The following is a 20,093-nucleotide window of genomic DNA, read 5'->3' on the forward strand; positions in this document are numbered from 1 at the left end:
TCTACTGCCAAATACATACCTAGCACTTCCTCTCCCATAACTGTGCTTTCTCTCTAACTCACTTATGAACCATTGTGAGGAAGTAGATTTTGTAGTGCTTACCTTTAAGGTAAAACATGAAAAAATCTGCCTATATCGTGGGTCCTTTGTTAAGCACATTGCTAAACATCAGAGCAGTTATCTCTAGAAACTCTGTGGAAAATTGCTATACGTTGACGATGAAGAGTAAATATACTAGTGAGATGCAATAGACACCATATATAACAAACAAGATTTGGCAAAATATTTATTTTAGTCACTCAGGCATTTTTAGATTTCCATAAGGGCCGCACAGTTGGCTGTTTCATGATCCTCTGGCTTCAGATAGTATTGTAGTTTATTTGGATGGAAGGGCAAATCTCTACAATATTGGAAGCATAAGAGGCAAATTTGTTTCTCACAGCAGCAAATGAAAGAAAGGTTATGTGCAAGATTATCCTCAGGACAAAGAGAACAGGAGAGTGGAAGAATGGGAGACAACATGCATGACTAATAAACAGGAAGATTTAGATTCTGCTGGCACCATGCAAGCCTTATATATTGAAATGAGTTGACAGTTGAGGAAAGATGGATCTGTTTGAGGTTGCAACCCATTTGGAGGTGGGGTTCTGATAATTAGGTACCAGACTTCGAGACTAAGAAGAGAAATGAACATTGCAGAGTATTAGCAAAAATTCCTAAATTGGAAACTGTGAGCTTTTAGCTATAACTTCAGATTGTGTCATGGTAATACCTACAAGATAGCACTTTATATCAGATCAAGAGATTTAACTATTAATAGTAGAATTATTAGTCTTTGGCTTTCACTGTTACTGGTTTCAGCATTAAGGAATATGTATTTTCCTTTAAAAAATACTGGAGCAAAGGAAATGGATTCCTGGAGCTAAGAGGCAGAGGCAATACTGCTACAACTCTATAAACGGGGGCTGTATGAGGAGCTGTGCTTCTCTGGAGACACCCACAGAGCTTTAATCATGAGACGAGGACGAGAGAGTCTGGTAGGGGAAATAATGAATATCCACGAAATAAGTGGACCATATAATTTATCTTGTAAACTGTGACTTTTGGGAGAAAGAAGTACTATTAATAATTCTGTCATGACATTTGAGTACATACATATTGTACAGAGAAAACAGGGAAATATGGTTATGCTACTGCGGTGCAGATTTTAAGGAGTTTGTAGAGTGTGGGAGGAAATTCTATGCAAATCAAACAATATCTTTACAGTTAATAGATGGTGTATTCATAGTGATTAGGGAACAGATTATTGTCATGGGAGTGTTTTATAGATAAATCAGCTACAATGGGAAGATTCCAAATTTATATGATTGTGAATATTATTCTGGGGAATTTGTAAGTGTGATTGATAATAATTCAAAGTTTTAAAATACTGTCAGAATATGGTGAAATCCTTGTTTTATAAAGAAAAGTTGGTTGTCAGTATTCTAGTGGGTATGGAAAAATAGCTTGAGGAACAAGGTTCATATAAAGGTAAACTTTTCTTTATCTTCAAAACTGCTACTGAAGATAAAAAGAAATCATCACTTTGGGGGCTATAAAAGCAGATTTAATTCATCTATATAATCACAGCATTTAATCTACCCATTGTTTTATTTTATTTATTTATTTATTTTCATAGTAGAGATTTACATTAAGTCTTGACCAAACACTCCAGAAGAAAACCTACAGGGTCTCACATATTTGAGCATTTAGTCCTCTATCTTCTATAGTTGTTCTTTTGAACATTGTGCTATATACTGTGCATGTCATTGCAAACTCAGCCAAGTTTGGAGCACACTCCCTTGGCACTGTGCTCTTTCATTTAACTCCTGACATATCTACCCGTTAGACATATGCTCTTCCCTGAAACATTACAAGTCACTTATAGGTTATTGCCCTTGTGTGCAGAAGGTTCTTTATGATTTTGTTTCTGTTTCTGTTTGGTCTTTGCTTTTCATTTGCTTTTGCTGAATTTTTACCAAGTTTTGTTTTTTTGGTTGTTTCCCTGTTTTATCAAATGTCTCTCTAACCAAGATTTTAGATTCATTGCTCACAGGTAAATACATAAAGTCTTACAAAGAATATAAACAAATGAACAAGTGAATGAATGCAATATATGATTTTGCTTACATTTAAGAAGTGACACTTCAAATATGTAATGGGAAAGGAAATGGAAATCCCATTTGAGGTCATCATCAGCATCCTCAACTCAGTGTTTGTTTTCTGACCTAAGCACTCCGTGTTTCTGTCTGTGATTTTCATCTCTTCTTTAAGTCTTGAGAACATTTAAGTTTTATTTTTATATAGTAGAATATAATCACTGTTTTTCATAAGTATTTATGCTTATATTTATTTATATTTTATTGATTGATTGATTGATATTTATTTTCTGGAGTAAATAGATGCAGAAATAAGTGAAAGCCTTTTAAAATTTAAAACATCAGGAAATTATCAAATTTTATTATTTATTAGTTTTATATATATAAATATCCAAATACTTTAAAAAGTTATTTGAGCTTGAATATAGTTCTACTACCCTAAAAATTTCATTTGCTGTCTAATAGTTCCATCAAAATGACCCAGGTGAGCTTATCCTAAGGTTATTCTAATTTTTATTAGTTTATCAGTGTTTATAAACCTATTATTAGATTTCTTTCATGAAGTAAAGGGCAAGCTAGCACCTTCTCTTGGTCTCATTTGTCATGGAATAGCTAAAATGTCAAAATAAATTAGAAACAATTATGGTGTAACCCCTTGGGGAAAGCACATCTACTATCTGCAAGTTAATGCCACAGGCAGTTGATTTCTTACAGAAATTTGAAATAATATTGGTTTTCATTCTAGTAACATCAAGAAATGTAATGGCTCATAATGAGTATGTTCTCAATAATTTGAATAGGACACTTAGAAAATGTGTGATTTCTATGAAACCTTTGTTATACATATAAAAACCACAGACTGAAAATTCAATTAATGGAAAATTCAATCCACATGTTATGCATTGGATTGAGTACTATTCCAATTAATTAAAACTATAGGAAGTTTCATAGCAGATAATGACATATATTAAAAGTTTTGTAGCAGTTGATGACATATAGTTAATATGTAAACTGAAATTATGAAAATGTGAACTGAAATGTGTGAGGCTCAGCAAAATATGAGTATTAAAATATATAGTCATTTATGTTGATTTCTTTTTATAATATATTTTAATAAGTTTAGTCAATGCTTAAGGGATACATATACAATAGTCATGTTTGTCCATTTTGTTTCCTTCAGACAGATTGCTAACATACTGACTAGAAGATACAATCTTCTTTCCTGCTGATTGCATGGGAGAAATTTTTGACCTTAGAACGTGGAGATGAGGTTGCTATGGAAACTGGTAATTCTGCTGCCACTCATAAACTCTTGTGCAGGTAAAGTGTTCTATTATTATGAGTTTAGATTGATAAATATATTAGTACTGTATATCTTCCTTGAGATGAAACAACATTGAAAATGCACAAGCCATGTGTTATTTGAATGACCAAGTGGTAAAGTTGTGAGAGTAACCTTTATTTCAAATAGAAAGTTTAATCCTTAAAAATATAAATAACTCTTATAACACATCATTATTGAATTTATGAATTTTCAAATATGAATTTGGTAAAGTGTGGTTAATGATTTATCACCTATAAATCCATTTATATTTTATTTACAGTGAAGTCTTAATGTATATAAAATGAAATTTATATTTTCTCTCAAATTTATGGAGATTATTAGAGAAAAAGTATGCTAAGGTAAAGTGTAGTCAAAGGTGATGTAAAGTTCTCTTGCAAAACTGGAAAAAAAATCTTGGAGTTCTTTTTTTATCCTTCAATAATCAAAGGGGGACAGATATGTTCTTCCACTCAACCTAAGGGTTGTCATATCTGCTTATTAATTAATTTCCCTTGTTAAAAAAAACCCTTAAATCAAAGGTTTTAAATCACCAGATATATCAAATAGCCATATATTGGCATAATGGTTCTGTGGGATATGGTTTAGGGTATGTTTCACTGGCCTATGCTTTGGGTTTTATTCTGATGCACTGTATCTGTGGAGAGCTACACTCACCTGAGACATAATTATCCCAGGACAAGCTCTGCTGAGATAGCTATGCTGGCTTGCCTTTGATCCTCACGGTCTTTCAGCTGTTTGGGAATCAGAGTTTTTCACATGGTGGCTTCCCTGGACTTCAAAATAAAATCTCAAAAACAGAGACTCGTGATACCAGGCCGTAGAGTCCAGATAGAGTCAATTCCCTGGCATTCTTCCCATGATTACAAATTATCAATCAGCCTAGACTTAAGGCTAATTATCTTCAACTCTTCATAAAGAGCTAAAAGGTTGAACTTAATAGGACCTGGAATAATAGAGGCTACAATACTGGCTGTAAATAGTTGTAGTAATTGCTGTAAATAGTAAATGGTTAGCAACAACCTGTTCAGTGCAGTTAGTCTTTTTGTTTTTGTTTAAGATGCATTTATTCTTATTTTATGTGTGTGAGTGTATTGCCTTCCTGGTGCCTATGAAACCTAAAAGAAGATGTCATATACTCTGGAACTGTAGTACAACTATAAGCCACCACTTGGATGTGGGGGATGGAACTCAGGTTCTCCTCAAGAGTAGCAAGCACTAACTGCTGAACCATCTCTCCAGCCCACCCCCACATGGAGTTCTAGTCTTAACTGCCAAGCTTAGTTACCTACATTGTGCGAAAGCTTCAGAACTGACTAGGTCACATGGCTATCAGAGAAGCCCCTTGACCATCTTCACACTGACTCTGATTCCCTCTACTTGTGTAATGACAACTACTATCTATGTCTTACAAATTTGTAACAATTCAATAACAACATGAGGAAGATGCAAGAATAAACATAATAATTTCTTATTCAAAAATGCCATGACAAAAACATCTACTAGAAATCTCAAAATATAAAAAGCCATGAGAATACTAAAATATGTGCAAAAGAATAAGAAACCTTACAAAAGTATTCCCGTCATTAGCAAATCCAACATCTCAGAGCACCACAGTCATATTTATTCAAAGTGATCACATTGTTTTGGTTTATGTCACATCTACTCTGAAAGTCAGACTGAAGTTAAATAACAATATGTTCTTTCATGTAATAGATTAAAAGAAGACAGAAAAGCCATTAAGGTGCCCCCAAATTACCCACGTTCGAAGAACTCTATGCCTACTTTAAGTTTAAGCTTCCTGTCAAAATTATGCATTAACATTTTGCCCTTTAAATGTGTCTATTGAATTAGCATAGGCTCTTTAAAAGACCTTTTGTGCTAAATTAAAATAAAACCATTGTTCTCAGAACTCATATCAAATATGAGAAATACTCTGTCTCTTCTATTAACTTCTATTTATACAATTTAGTTGTAATTCAACATGTCCTTTTGCCTTATCCTAAGGGAGAAATAATCATGTCCTTGGTGCACAGTTTCATCAGTAAAGAACAGATTGAATCTATTCCTTTTAAGCCATAGCCATTTAAATATGGTAATCTCAGCTAAGCATCACCCCAGAGGTAAAGATGTTGATATTGTTTTACACAAGAGAACATTGATTTAAATCTGTTTGTTTCATTTGGGATTTCACGGTGTTCACTCCATGTAGGAACTACATTAGATTAGAGAACTGGCTGATGAAGGATTTCTGTTTCTTTAATATATGCTCTCTTTCATTTCTCCCCCTCCTTGTATTCATTCTTAAAGTCAGGCAGGTCTTTCACAATTGCCTGTGTTTCCCTTTCTACTTTCACTGTTATAATCCATTAAAATGTGTATATTTTAATCACCTTATATTCCAATATAAAACATAATTTTTTTGTGATTGGTCACTTTTGTATTTTCTTTTGTTTAATGAACTTCATAACTTTTCCCTCACATCTTGATGGAGGATTCTGAATCTTGGATCTTCTAGTGACTCCTAATATGTTTAACCAGACATCACTGATCCTAAGACATTGCTCGGAATATGATCACTTAAAAATGTATTTGTCTTGATTTAATGTTTTTTTTTTAATATCGGGAAAACACTGAGATCCATTAATTAAGAACACAATTGTTGACTAAAGGCATTTAAGTTACTTAGTTAATGGTTGTGGGGTGGTTAAAAATGTCCCCCAAATAAATATCCTTGCTTGTTGTTTGGAAATTGCGAGTATTATATAAGATGCAAAAATATGTTTTGGAGATGTAATTAAGTTGAAAATCTTAGGATGGGCATAATTATTCTTTATTCTTATTCAAATTCTCCTCCTCTTCTATCTTCTCCACCTTCCCACCTTCTCCCTTTCCCTCTCCTTCTTCCTCTTTTTCTTCTCCTCCAGTTTTTGTCTCTATTTCTTCTACCTTTGTCTCTGCCTTGTCTCCTCCTCTTCCTCACACTTTTTTTAATATATTAATACTAAACAGTGTGACTGGGTTGACTCTATATGAGTATAAGGGAGAAACATAAAACTGTAAACAGATTCTATTGTTGCTAGAGTAACATGTGTATAGGAAGCCTAAACTTGGTGAGTATAATTATATGCTGCATCTTCTATAGTGAGAAAAAAAGCTCAAAATGTATTAAATATTTCATTTCATTAAAGTCACTATGTAGAATGTCATATAATCCACATCTTGTAGCCAGAATCCTAATGAGTCTTAATGGTAAAACCCCAGAGTCAGATATCAGGGTGAAAGCTGAAAGATGAGAGAAGCAGAGCAGCAGCCACTAGAAAGACTTCTTACCTCTAGGAATCCTCCATCTGAAAGGGGGCTGAGCTCCTGTCTCCACCCTGCCTTATCACTTCCTCTCTCTGCCAAGTCATCACTTCTATGTTCTCAGAGTGTAGGGGTAAGGGGTACCACAGACAGAGAAGATAAGTGACCTTCTCGCAACCTACACCTCCACAAACTCCCTAACTGCTCCCATCACCTCTGGACCTCATCTCCCATGGTCTGGTACCCAGCCATAGTATCCTCCCAACACTTCTAACATTCTTTTTTATTTTAGATAAAAAGGGGGAAACATGGTGATATTTTGTTTGTGTCCTAACAAATAAAGCTTGCCTGGAGATCAGAGTGCGGAGCTAGCCACTAGATGCCAGGCAGTGGTGGCACAACCTTTAATCCCAGCATTTGGGATCTCATGCTTTTGATCCCAGTACTTGGGAGGAAGAAAGAAGTGATATGGCTAGGTGGAGAAAGGAAGTGATAAGGCAGGGTTGGAGACAGGAGCTCAGCCTTTTCAACCTGAAATTTCCTAGAGGTAAGATATCTTTAAGTGGCTGGCTGCTCAGCTTTTCTGGTCTCAAGAAAAGCTTTATTTGTTAGAACACAAACAAAATATCACCACAACACCTTAATTACCTTCTAAGGTCCATGGGGTTAAGGTAGCTTGGTCTCCATTGTAGTGTCACTGGGAGATGGTAAACCTTGAAGAATTTGAACCTAGTAAGAGTCACTCAGGTCACAGGGAGTCTGACCTAGAAGAAGGCAATAGATTTTTTTTTCATACAATATATTTTGATTATACCTCAATGACTCCCAGAATGTCCTACTTCTCTACCCACCTAAATCCACACCCTTTCTCTCTCTCATTATAATACAAACAGACATCTAAAACAATAATAATAATTAAGAGCAAAAAAAGAATAGGGCAAAACAAACAAAGAAAAATAGTCAAATGAAAAACACAAGTAGATTCAGAAACACACACATGTTTTCATATACAGAAATCTCATGAAAACAAAAAATCAGAAGCCAAAATATGTACACAAAGAACCTGTAAAGTTTTCTTTAAAAAAAGGCAGGGGGGAGCCCTGCCAGTGAGTTTGCCATCTACTTCCATGTATGGTGCCTGTCCTTAGAAGTGGTTTATATACCCAGTGAGATTCAGCAGGAGAAACCTAATTTTTCATTTGTAAGGAGACATCAATCAGCTCCTTGGTTAGGGATGGGAGCTTGCATACACTTGCCCTCGGAGTGCTGGGACTCCATCAGGTGCAGATCTTCCAGACCCTATGCAGGCTTTCTCAGTCTCTATGGGGAATGGCTCTTCTGTAATTCAAAGGCCTTGTTTCCTGGATGTCCCCCACCCCTGCTGTCTCTTCAATCTTTCAGCTTTTCCTTCCACAAGGTTTCATGATACCCAAGGGGAGGGGTTTGGTAGAGACATCCTATTTAAGATTGAGGGTTTCAAGGTTTTTAACTCTCTGCACATTGTCTACTTGTGGATCTCTCTACTTCTTCCTACTCACTGCAGGAAGAAGCTTCTCTAATAATGGCTGAGCAAGGCACCAATAGATAAGTATAGTATAATATTATTAGGAGTTATTTTATTGCAGAATAGTAGTATTGAGTGTTCCCTTAGGTCCCTAGCCTAGCTAATCTTAGGTGTTCTTGCCCACCTAAGTAGTGTTGGGGATGGGATCCATTTGATGCAATAACCTTAAATCCAGCCAGATATTTCTTGGTTATTCCCCAAACTTTGTGCCACTATTGCAACTAGCACATCTTGCAGGCATGATACTATTGTAGTTGAAGAGTTTGTAGCTGGGTAGGAGTTTACCTTTCTCCTTTGGTCACCTGCAAAGCACTTTCTAGGACATTTGAACATTAGTCACCAGGGATTTAGAAGGGCACCACCTCGAATTCTCCATAGAATCCCACATTCTTCCTCTTTCACAATTTCATTCCCTAGTCATGAGATGATAAGTTTTACTCTGTCCTGGGCTCTCATTTATTATCTCACAATAAGACAATGGGGCCATTTGATCCTAGAATGAAGTCTTTGAACACTTGGGCTAAAATAAATGTTGCCTCTTTATATTTAGGTGTTTGTGAAAGCAATAGAAAGCTGAGTAACATGCTCTGTTTCTAGGTAAAACTGGAGAAATTTGCAACAATTATCAAATTACAGCTAAAACTTTTAAATTTGGCATTTAAAATATTAAATACTATTAATGGAGCAAATTGGATGGTCATAAGGTAAAAGTGATAATTATTTGAACAACCATATATAGCTGTTGTAAGTTATCCTGGATGGGGGATAGCAAGTTTTTTGGGTTTGTTTTAGTTTTGTTTTATGCTCTTTTGTTTTTTGAGAAAGGGTTTCTCCGTGTAGCCCTGGCTGTCCTAGAACTCACTCTGTAGACCAGGCTGGCATCGAAGTCACAGATATCTGTGCTGGGATTAAAGGCTTGAACTACCAGAACCTGGCAAGAATAGCAAGTTTTAAATTCAGATTTTGAGGGAAGTGCTGTAGTCCATAGTGATAGTATAAAAAAATCTGAGTCTCCAATGTAATAAAAATAAGCTCAAACTCAAGGGAACATAGTTATGCTGGCACTGAGAATTCACAGTATCTGTGATGGTTAGTTTTATGTCATCTTGACACAAGCAAGAGTCACCTTAAAAAGTTGCCTCCACGCTTTCTTAGAAAATTGGGAATCAATCTCCCCCAAGATCCAGCTATACCACTCTTGGGCATATACCCAAGGAATGCTCAATCATACCACAAGGGCACTTGCTCAGCTATGTTCATATCAGCATTGTTTGTAATAGACAAAACCTGGAAACAACCTAGATGCCCTTCAAGTGAAGAATGGATAAATAAAATGGGGTACATAACACAATGGCATACTACTCAGCAGAGAAAAACAATGACATCATGAGGTTTGCAGGCAAATGAGTGGATCTAGAAAAAATCATCCTGAGTGAGATAACCCAGACCCAGAAAGACAAATATGGTATGTACTCACTCATAGGAGAATACTGTGTGGAACAAGGATGACTGGACTGCTACTCATATCACCAGGGAGGCTACCTGGAAAACAGGACCCCAAGAAAGACACGGGGATTACACAATGATGGAAAAATGGCTGAGATTTACATGAACAGCCTGGACGTGAATGAGAGTAATGAAGGGCGAGGGTCAAGGGAAAGAGAGTCTGTGGGAGTGGGAGATCCCAGCTGGATCAAGAACAGAGAGGGAGAACAAGGAATAGGAGACCATGGTAAATGAAGACCACCTGAGAAAAGGAAGAAACAAAGTGCTAGAGAGGCCCACAGAAATCCACAAAGATACCCCTACAATAGACTGCTGGCAATGGTTGAGAGACAGCCAGAACTAACCTACTCTGGTTATGGGATGGCCAAACACCCCAATAGTCGTGCTACAAACCCCATCCAAGGACTAAAGGATCTGAATGCAGAGATCTACGGCTAGGCCCCAGGTGGAGCTCAGGGAGTCTAATTAGCGAGAAAGAGAAGGGTATATATGAGCTAGAATTGTTGAAACCAAGGTTGGATAAAGCACAGGAACAAATAGCCAAACGAATGGAAACACATGAACTATGACCAATAGCTGAGGGGCCCCCAACTAGATCAGGCCCTCTGAATAGGTGAGACAGTTGATTGGCTTGATCTGTTTGGGAGGCATCCAGCAGTGGAACCGGGTCCTGTCCTCATTGCATGAGCTGGCTGTTTGAAACCTGGGACTTATGCAGGGATTCTTGGCTCAGTCTGGGTGGAGGGGACTGGACCTGCCTGGACTGAGTCTACCAGGTTGATCTCAGTCCTCGGGGGAGGCCTTGCTCTGGAGAAGGTGGGAATGGGGAGTGTGCTGGGGGGAAGGGGAGGGGGGCAGGAGGGGGGAGAACAAGGGAATCCGTGGCTGATATGTAGAACTGAATGGTATTGTAAAATAAAATAAAAGGAAAAAAATTTGTCTCCATAACAAAGGGCTGTAGGTAGGTATGTAGGGCAATTTTAAATTAGTGATTGATGTAGGAGGGCTTAGCCCCTTGATATGAATGTTGCCATTCCTGGGTTGATGATCCTGGATGCTATACTGATGCAAAGGTAGGCTCAGCAAGCTGAAGGGTGCAGGACAGTAAACAGCATTCCTCCATGGGGCCTCCGCATCAGCTTCTGCCTCCAGATTCCTATCCTGTTTGAATTCCTATCCTGACTGCCTTTATGATGAACTGTGATATGGAACAGTAAGAAAAATTAAGCATTTCCAGCTCAAATTGCTTTTGGTAATGATGTTTCAACATAACAACAGAAAACCTATCACTAAGACATACCTTAAGTAGTTCTGCAGAAAGTGTTGTATGTCAATTTTATTATTTTAACAAAATTATATTGTTTACATTGCAATTTAAAAAGTTCACTTGGGCCTGGTGGCACACACATTTAATCCCAGCACTCGGGAGGCAGAGCCAGGCAGATCTCTGTGAGTTCAAGGCCAGCCTAGGCTAAAAAGTAAGTTCTAGGAAAGGCACAAAGCTACACAGACAAACCCTGTCTCAAAACAAAACAAAAAAGGTTCACTTGGCTCATAATCAAGAATTGTTGGGGCTGGAGAGATGGCTTAGAGGTTCCAGAGGTCCTGAGTTCAATTCCCAGCAACCATATGGTGGCTCACAACCATCTATAATGAGATCTGGTGCCCTCTTCTGCTGAGCAGGGACACATGCAGACAGAACATTGTATACATAATGCATAAATAAATCTTAAAAAAAAAAGAATAGTTCAATTGTATGTCATTTGTATTTGTTTGCTTTGTTCTGTGTTGAGTATTTTTGTATGAATCCTGTAAGTACAACCTGAGGACTAGTACGATTGCTTGTTCTGTAAGGCTGCTTTCGTTGAAATTGTGAAGATATACGTTTGATTCCTTGAATCATTTTTAAAAGCCATTTATGATGCTTTGTAATCCCAATGCGGAGGAAGTGGAGAGAGCCACATCCCCTCCCTTGAAGAACTTAGTGCCTGAAAAAAGGCCATTGAGGTTGACCTCTATCTTCCATGCATGTGTATGCTCACATGCACCCATTCTCTCTCTTTCCCCACCCCTCTCGCAACTGAGCACATATCTGGTCAGACCTAAGGAAGTATTGGCTTTTGAGTCTGAGATTACAGTAACAGACTGAGTAACTCAAGGAGTGTAGAGACAGTCAAACTTAGTGGCTGAATAGAATGAAAGTCTGCTCTAGCATTATGAGGTTTCTATTATGTCCTCAAGGCTAAATGTGATGCTGTTCCCAACTGTATTAATTACTGTTGAGAAATAACTTCAGTCTTAAAATTATAAGATTTCTTTCTGCTGCTGTTTACATACAAATGTATTTATTTTCAAATTTTCTGCCAAAGCAGTTGATTTTTAATTAAATTATTTTAGGACTGATACCAATAAATAAAATATCTAATGTCATCAACATTTTCATCTGGCTTACTTTTTTTTATAAATGAGTTAGACTAAAAGAATTCCATAGAAAATATAAATCCTAAATACAGTTAGCAACCTCTGGGAAAATTCATTGGGAAGTATTTATGATATCTTGGACTTTACTCTGTTTCAAATGAGCCTTTTATTGAATTGAGAGCCCGAGTAAATGAACTACCTGCAACGAAAAGCCACAAGAATGGAAATGTTTACTGTGATCAAGATTTCTTCACAGAAGGCTATGTATCACACAGCAAATCCATGGAAATTGGCAGGTGTAATAAACTTGTTTTACTCAAGGATCCCAGAAGCATATAATGGATATTCCTGTGGTCCAAGAGTGATGAATATTGAGTATATCACAATCCACACTCTGCCTATGGTCTGCTCAGATTTATTGTTAGCATAATAGCACCTTTAGGAACAAAACATTGGGCAATACCTCTAAGCCAAGTGACATCTTTGCAATTTCTGGTAGAGATGGCCTGAAGGAGAATGCTGAAAATACTATTTTTATGCAATGGTCTCTGACAAAGATGGTTGTTAGATTATCAAACCTTCTTCCCAAGTAATTGATTTCTAAACCCTGAATGAAATGGTTTCTCGAGTCTAGTGGTAATGTAGGAAAGGCATTTGTGTTTTGTCAGCATTGTAAGAGAATGTCTGGTGTATCAGCTGACATGCCATAGATAATGTGATTCCCTTAGCACATGTGAGTATGACAGAGAATGTTGTAAGTATAATATGTTTGAAATAGAGGGTCAAGTATGCTCCCCTCTTCTCTGTTTTTCCTCCTCCTTCTCCTCCTCCCTATCTTCTCCCCTCCTCCACTTCTTTTTCTTCTATTCCTACTCCCTTCTTTTTCTCGTTATTTAACTATTTTAGACTCTATATAATGTCTCCCATGTTGAACTCAGACTCACTGTGTAGCCAAGAATGACCTTTAATAAATGATCCTCCTGCTTCTTGCTAACCAGTGCTGGAACTACAGGAGGATGGGCATTATTAACACAACTGTTTCTGTTGTTGCTTTGTAGTACTAGAAATTAACCTCAGGACACTGTGCATTTTATACAATTAATAACATCATATAATACTTTTATTTTAATGGTATTTATAAATAGCTATGCTACCACTTAAACATCACATTGGTGTTATTCAAATTAGCAGTGGCAAGTTTTTCTTCCCTTGATTATAACTTTCTCAATACTTAAAATAAAAATTTTAGCTTGTCCAAAAGATCACTGACCAATTTTTCTTTTGCATAATTCTTCCATCTTAATACATACTTGATTATTCTTTTGTATACACAATAAACTAAGCCCAACCTTGTGTAATAGAATATTTATATCATGTTCAAAACAGATCAAGACTTTTCCCATGCTGAGTCTTAGTAATTGATATTCAATTATCTGGAATACTCTTCAGATCATTCTGTACTAGCTGCTTCCATTAAACCCATCTCGGATCTCTCATATTCATGTACCTTCCTTTAGAACCAAACCCAAATAGCCCTCATCTATTTCAACTGGAGACCAATTTAATTTAGGCTCTTTCATTGTATTCAGTGAACTTCACAATGCTTGGAATTAACTTATTTATACATGTGTTTCTATTCCATTTTTTATTCATATCTAGAGTAATATAAACTATGTAATTAAAATATTGTCAGTCTCAATCTTATGACATATCTTTTTATAATATAGTACACGATATCCAACATATGCTTTTACTTTTAAATAAATATGTAAATGATTGACCTATCACATTAAGCCACTAATTAGAAGTAATCTAACATTCTCAAACACCTTTAATAATTTTAGCTGATATTATTCTAATCCACATTTTAACATAAATAATTTAATCATAGTACAATAGTTGGCATTGGGCTGTTTTTATTTTATTTATTTTAAATCATAAGTTGGGGGCAGTCTGTAGCCTTTACTGGTCTTCTAGAGGACTTATACAAGGACTTTGGGTTGGTTTAAGAAGGGTCACATTTAAAATATAGCCAATGTCACATTAGTATTTGAGAGTAGCAGATACAGATACCTGTAAGTGTTGTACCATAATTTTCAGAATATTTACAACCTTCAGGCTGTACTTTATCTTTTTTCAGAATTTGATGCAAATGTTTATTTTTTGAGAATTTCATACATGCATATAATGCATTTTGAGAACATCTACCCATTCTTCCCCACCCCTTTCAATTTCTTCCCCACTATTCCTTCCTAATTTCATGTGCTCTGTTTTAAAATTCACTGAGTCTATAGAGTGTGTATAGGTAAAGCACTGTCTACTGGAGCATAGGTAGCTTCACAGGGGCTATATGCTAAAGAAAACTGACTACTCATTCTCCAGCAGCCACCATTTGCCAAAGGCGCCTTAGCTAGTGGTCAAATACTATGAGCCCCCTCCTCTATATCTTTGTTGAGATTTGGCTGGCTTGATCTTGTACAGGTCTTGTACATGTAGACTCTTATCTATGAGTTCGCATTTGCAGTGTAACTGTTTTGTCTGGCAAGTACAGTATCACTGCAGATGCCCACTGCCTATTGTTCCTACAGTCTTTCTGCCTTCACCCTCCTGCATGATGATTTTGATCTTAGGGATAAGAGTGTGATGTAGCTATGCTTTTTAGAGCTGAGCACTCTGTGGTATCATATTCTCTAAATATTTACCAGATGTTGCTCTCTGTATTAATCACCTTCTACTGCAAAAAGAAGCTTCTCTAATAAGGATTGGGAGAGTTACTAATCTATGTGTATAAAGATAACTTAGAAGGCAATTTAAAACTTTATCCATTTATAAGAATAATAAGATTATGATCTCCCTACAGACTCCGAAATGCCCAATCACAGATTTATTTCTATCTTGCAGAGTAAGTTTTAAATGCAGTTAGAAAATGGTTTGTTGCTCCCATACCACTTATACCCCTATTGCAACATATTACACAAAGGCATGTTATACAAAGTCTGTTATTACTGTAGCTGGCAGGGTTCTCTGCTGAGTAGGACTGTTATTTTTTTATCCCCAAGTAGTAGCATATTATGTTCTAGAACTATGGAATCTAGCCAGTAGGAATGAAGTTTCCAGGCAAACACCATGATTTTCCTGTCTTCAGCAATGGGGGTTCTTAGTTATAACCAAGATCAATAACAACAGCCTGTATTTCATCTTAGGTTGTATTCATATATTCCTTTCTTGCCCCAGTGTAATCAGTCCAGTTAGTACCTGATTACCTCTTCTGGGAATTCTGAAGTAGCAACCAGGGAGTTCTCTATATTTCAGGGTTTCCTCTATTATTCTTTCCAGGAAATATTTTTGACACTGATTGCTGTGCAGACAGATCTTCATAAAATACAACTGATTTTGCCATTTCTCTATATCAAGATTGCCTCACATCTCATTTCCTATGAAATTCAAACTCTCTAATCAAGCATTCAAATGCAATTTCCTTCAACAAATACTGGAACTCTTCCATTTAATTCATTTCCACTTATGTCATGAACTCTGCCTCCCACCTTCTATATCTTGTTTCCTTCATTCATGTAAGACTAGGCCCCCTTGAAAGTTCTCACGTCTTTTCCTCTTTCTCCTTCAGATCCATCTCTTCTTATTTACTCCAAATCCAACTATTCATAGTCAAAGTCAAATGTACGTTCACTCTGAATAATCCTCTGAGCAATAGTGTTCTCCTTGCTCCCTAATCTCTGATTCCAAAATGATGACTTTTTTTCATTTTGATGCTCTCTGATTAGATCCAGGCCACATTTCTCAAATATATTCTCATTCTGAGAAACATTTAACATCCCAAGTTCAAGGTCACAGTGAGTAATTTGGTGAGATCTTGTATTAAAAAGTGAAAAGACCTGCTGTATATGTCAGTGTTGAGTATTTGCCTAACATGAATAATGTCATAGAATAATCTCTAGTATTATAAAATATGCATAAATATTGTAAATAAATAAATAAATAAATAAATAAATAAATAAATAAATAAATAAATAAGTATGCATTGTGCCTTAGGTAAAGTTGACAAGAGATCAACAAATTGTCTTCACCAATGTTTGAACTCACCATACACTCTCCAAATGATGCTGATACCATCTCTGAGGTTGTGCATTGCTGATATAGTGATAATTGCTTGTAGCATAACAGGGCCACTGAGATTCTGTTAGAGTTCCATAGAACATTTGACACTGACCCCCAACTTCCATACTCTTTCCATGTTTATCCATCTCCAGTAGAAAACGATTGAAATATGTTGCTATGTTACTGAATCTTCTATAGCTGAGTGCATTTTTAGGAACTTTGCAAGCTAGCTATTTAATATAGCAAATGTTTTAATATTTTGGTATAGAAACAGTGAGTGTTATTAAGATAAAAAGCTCAGGAGTATACAAATTTCACTATATCTGAAGTACTTTTGAATATTTCACTATTTAAAGTTTTAAAGCTATTTCTGTGAGTGGAAAGAAGTGCTATATCATGATAAATTATTGTACATTTTGTCCTAATTCCTCCTGGTATGTGTGAGTTTGTAGTTAACCATGGTAAGTATTTACACAGTATTAACTGGCACACACTAACATCAGGACTTTAGTGTTTCTGATTAAAGAGTTTTAGTATATCAACATAAACTTTACAAGGCTGAGAAATGGTTCAAGATCATCGGGCACATCACAAATTTGCATTGGGGGGAAGAAAAGTTGTGTTGGGATGCAATTCCCATCATCAAATCATGGTTGAATTACAACTAGAGACTGGATTTGATTTTAAATGTTCAGTTCAAGTGTTCTACAATGACCAAATAACCCATATGGTTTATGTTAAAGAGTATTATACATTTCATTGTTTTTATGTACTTCATATTCATTATCTTGTAAGTTTGATAATAACTAAGTATATTTATGTGCATAAGCACTAAGGTGTACACATTTTTTGAGAGAAAGGTTTTGTTTTTCTAGTATATATTACAAGCTGTTCTATTTAGACACTTAATTTTAGCCTCTTTATTTTTTGACATTTTTGTTTCTGGACATATACAGTGCTATCCAGGAAGACTATGTGTAAAGTCAGTTAAAGAATTGGAAGTCAGACCATCATGACCTTGAGGATACGTATACATTTAAAGGCATAAGCATATACTTACACATTTATTATGTAAAGTGTGATTAATATACTGAATAAATTCAAGGCAAATATTAGTAGACTCAGAATACTCGGGGTTCCTAGGAAACATGTGCATGCACATATTCACAATTTTTCACCTGGCAGATGATATTCTCCATTTTTCTCTTTTAATACATTTTGATACATTGTTTATTCTACAAAATTAATGGTAAATTTAGGAAGAAGGATAGCAGGTTTTTTGACTTTAAGAAACTAATTTCCACCTATAGGTGTACCTAAGAGGTTACAGAAAGACAGATGAAGGGGTTCTTTCCTCTCATGTAATTAAATAAACCAAACCTGCATTTAACAGCAGGTGTTTCTTGCTCACTTTGCCAGGAGCTCACAAGAGAACAGATTTGGTACACAGAGAATGCAAAACAACATTTCAGTAAAGAGCAACACCCTCCTGAAACATTCTGATGAGCTCTGTAATTGGTTCTCCACACTGAGCCAGGAGACAATAGTGAATGTTTTGTGTGTCAGAAAGGGCAGGGACTATTGTTTTTGTTTGTATCTTTTTCAAGTACTTGCACACATAAGAATTTCAGAAAGCATTTATAAACAAAGAATAAAAAGTTTGCACAGCCTCAGAAACCCTGCTTGAAAACCAGGCTGCTCTTCTCTCATGAAATAGCTCCCATCATTATTTTTGAAATGCTTGTCACTGTCCAAGTGGAGAAACAAGTTAGCAATGTTCATATGACACTGGAGTTGTGCTAGCCTGATACCACTCTATGGCTAAAACTGAGCTATATCCTCCTCCTCTCTCAGTCTTCAAAGCTCGCTAAGTAGCTTGCTAACTCAATGTATGAAAATATTCTGACCCCACAAGCTTCTAATATATGGAGCAACCCTAGACATGATTCACACTGACATACCAAGCACTTACCCCAACAAATTCTCAGTTTACACTAATGCTTATTTTCAGTTTTCACCTGAAATCTGCTTTCAGAAATCCTAAGGACCATCATTGGACTGACAACTTTAACTTTACTAGAATTCAATCTTCTTACTTTTCTGTTCAGTTCAGTGTTTGAGGTGACCATGGAGGGAGTGTTTGTAAGATGCCTAAGGGATAAACAGCATCATCCTATCAATGTCACACTCAAGATCAGGTGAAACTTGATCAGCCTCCTTCTTCGTATACAGCTCCTTTAACCAAGAACTTCTGGGTCTGGCCAACCGTGACCTCAAGCCTGTTATTACTTTCAAAGGCAACAATCTTCCTTTTTCATCTGGAATCTGAACTTCCTCCTTCTCCACAGCACTCTGCAAGCTCTGCTATTTGCATGTCCAGGGACCAAAAGGGCTTACTGGTGACATCACTGGGACCCGTTGTCTCTTAATTTTGTCCCCCCTCCCTTATCATTCTTAAAAGAAACTCCTTATTGGAAACCATTTATAGTGACTCTAAGGTCTTGATGGAACCCTGACTTAGTACAACTCAAATTTGTCATACCTGATGTGGGAAAATTATCAAATCTCTGTACTTTGATTTCCCCAGTGACAGCTGTTGAATTCTGAGGCTCTCAGAGGATGAAATTTGTTATGTAAAGTATGATTAATATACTGCTTAAATCCAAGACAAATATTACCAGAGACAGAATACTCAGGGTTTTAATCAGCATTGGCACAGATGGTTCTTGTCACTTTGAATACTGACATTGAGTACCTCACTGTGCTACTGACACTAAGGGAACTTACCCCTTACATTGATTATCAAAGCTATTTGCAACATCCCCAGAAGTCTGCTTTTGCCTTACATTACCCAGGTTTTTTTTTTAAATATATTTATCATTCGTGTCTGTAGACTGTGATATTTTATACATAATAATGAAAAGCTAATGATCCTTTTAATCAATGTACCTCTGGGTTATTTTACTTTTGATTTGGCCATGATTTGTGAAGTTTTCACCAAGAGGAAAAGAAATACAAGTGACTGTGGAGGGATATCCTGTCACAGAGGTACAACGTTGTCAGTTTTTTTGTTTTGTTTTGTTTTAAGACAACTGGTACATTATTCCATAAAATAAAGAATAGATGACATTTTATCATTTCATCTTATATCATTCATGAGGTTTTTAGAAGAGCAGAAGTGTCATTTGCTTCTTCAATATTATTTTCTATGACTAGAAATTGTCACACACCAAGTGTATATCACCCAGTATTCTAACTAGTGAAATATCCAAACACTTGAATGAAAAGGGGCCATTTAATGAGATCCTCCTCCTGTCTAGTATAAGTGAGCCACTTTTCCCACAACATTTTATTATTCTCATTTCCACTCTTTTCTATTGCTCCGTTTCTGTTTGCTTTATTCCCATGTAGGACTTTGCAGGAGATTGTAAGTCATCTTTTCTTTTCTGTAAAACCTATGCTTGCTTTAGGAAAATATAGTAATCTTATGTTCCATGTGGTATTTAACTAACACCCCTTACAAAGCCTTCTATATTGGTGGCTTCATCTATGATGTAAGAAGTGTTCACCAATGAAGCTTTTTAAAAGGGTTGGGTCATGAGGGCTCTCCCTTCATCAGTTAATTAACCTACTATTAGAGGAAAGATGTAGATACTCTATTGGAAGGTGTGAAAACTGAGGAAGTTGGGGCCTGGTTGGA

At 36.3% G+C, this 20,093-nt stretch overlaps 1 protein-coding gene across 6 annotated transcripts in view; it reads left to right on the forward strand.

The window, feature by feature from the left end:
- Positions 1 to 20,093, forward strand: part of Cntn6 (contactin 6) — a 346,717-nt gene that overhangs the window by 48,259 nt on the left and 278,365 nt on the right. For 5 of the 6 annotated variants that reach the window (XM_076567479.1, XM_076567480.1, XM_076567484.1 and 2 more), the window contains exon 2: positions 3,319 to 3,458. In XM_076567479.1, coding sequence (XP_076423594.1) covers positions 3,404 to 3,458 — 55 coding nt within the window. In that variant the 5' untranslated portion in view covers positions 3,319 to 3,403. The remainder of the gene's footprint in view (positions 1 to 3,318; positions 3,459 to 20,093) is intronic. The other variant, XM_076567482.1, reaches the window with a different exon arrangement.

The sequence above is a fragment of the Peromyscus maniculatus genome, chromosome 3, assembly GCF_049852395.1.
Source record: "Peromyscus maniculatus bairdii isolate BWxNUB_F1_BW_parent chromosome 3, HU_Pman_BW_mat_3.1, whole genome shotgun sequence".
NCBI lineage: Eukaryota > Metazoa > Chordata > Mammalia > Rodentia > Cricetidae > Peromyscus > Peromyscus maniculatus.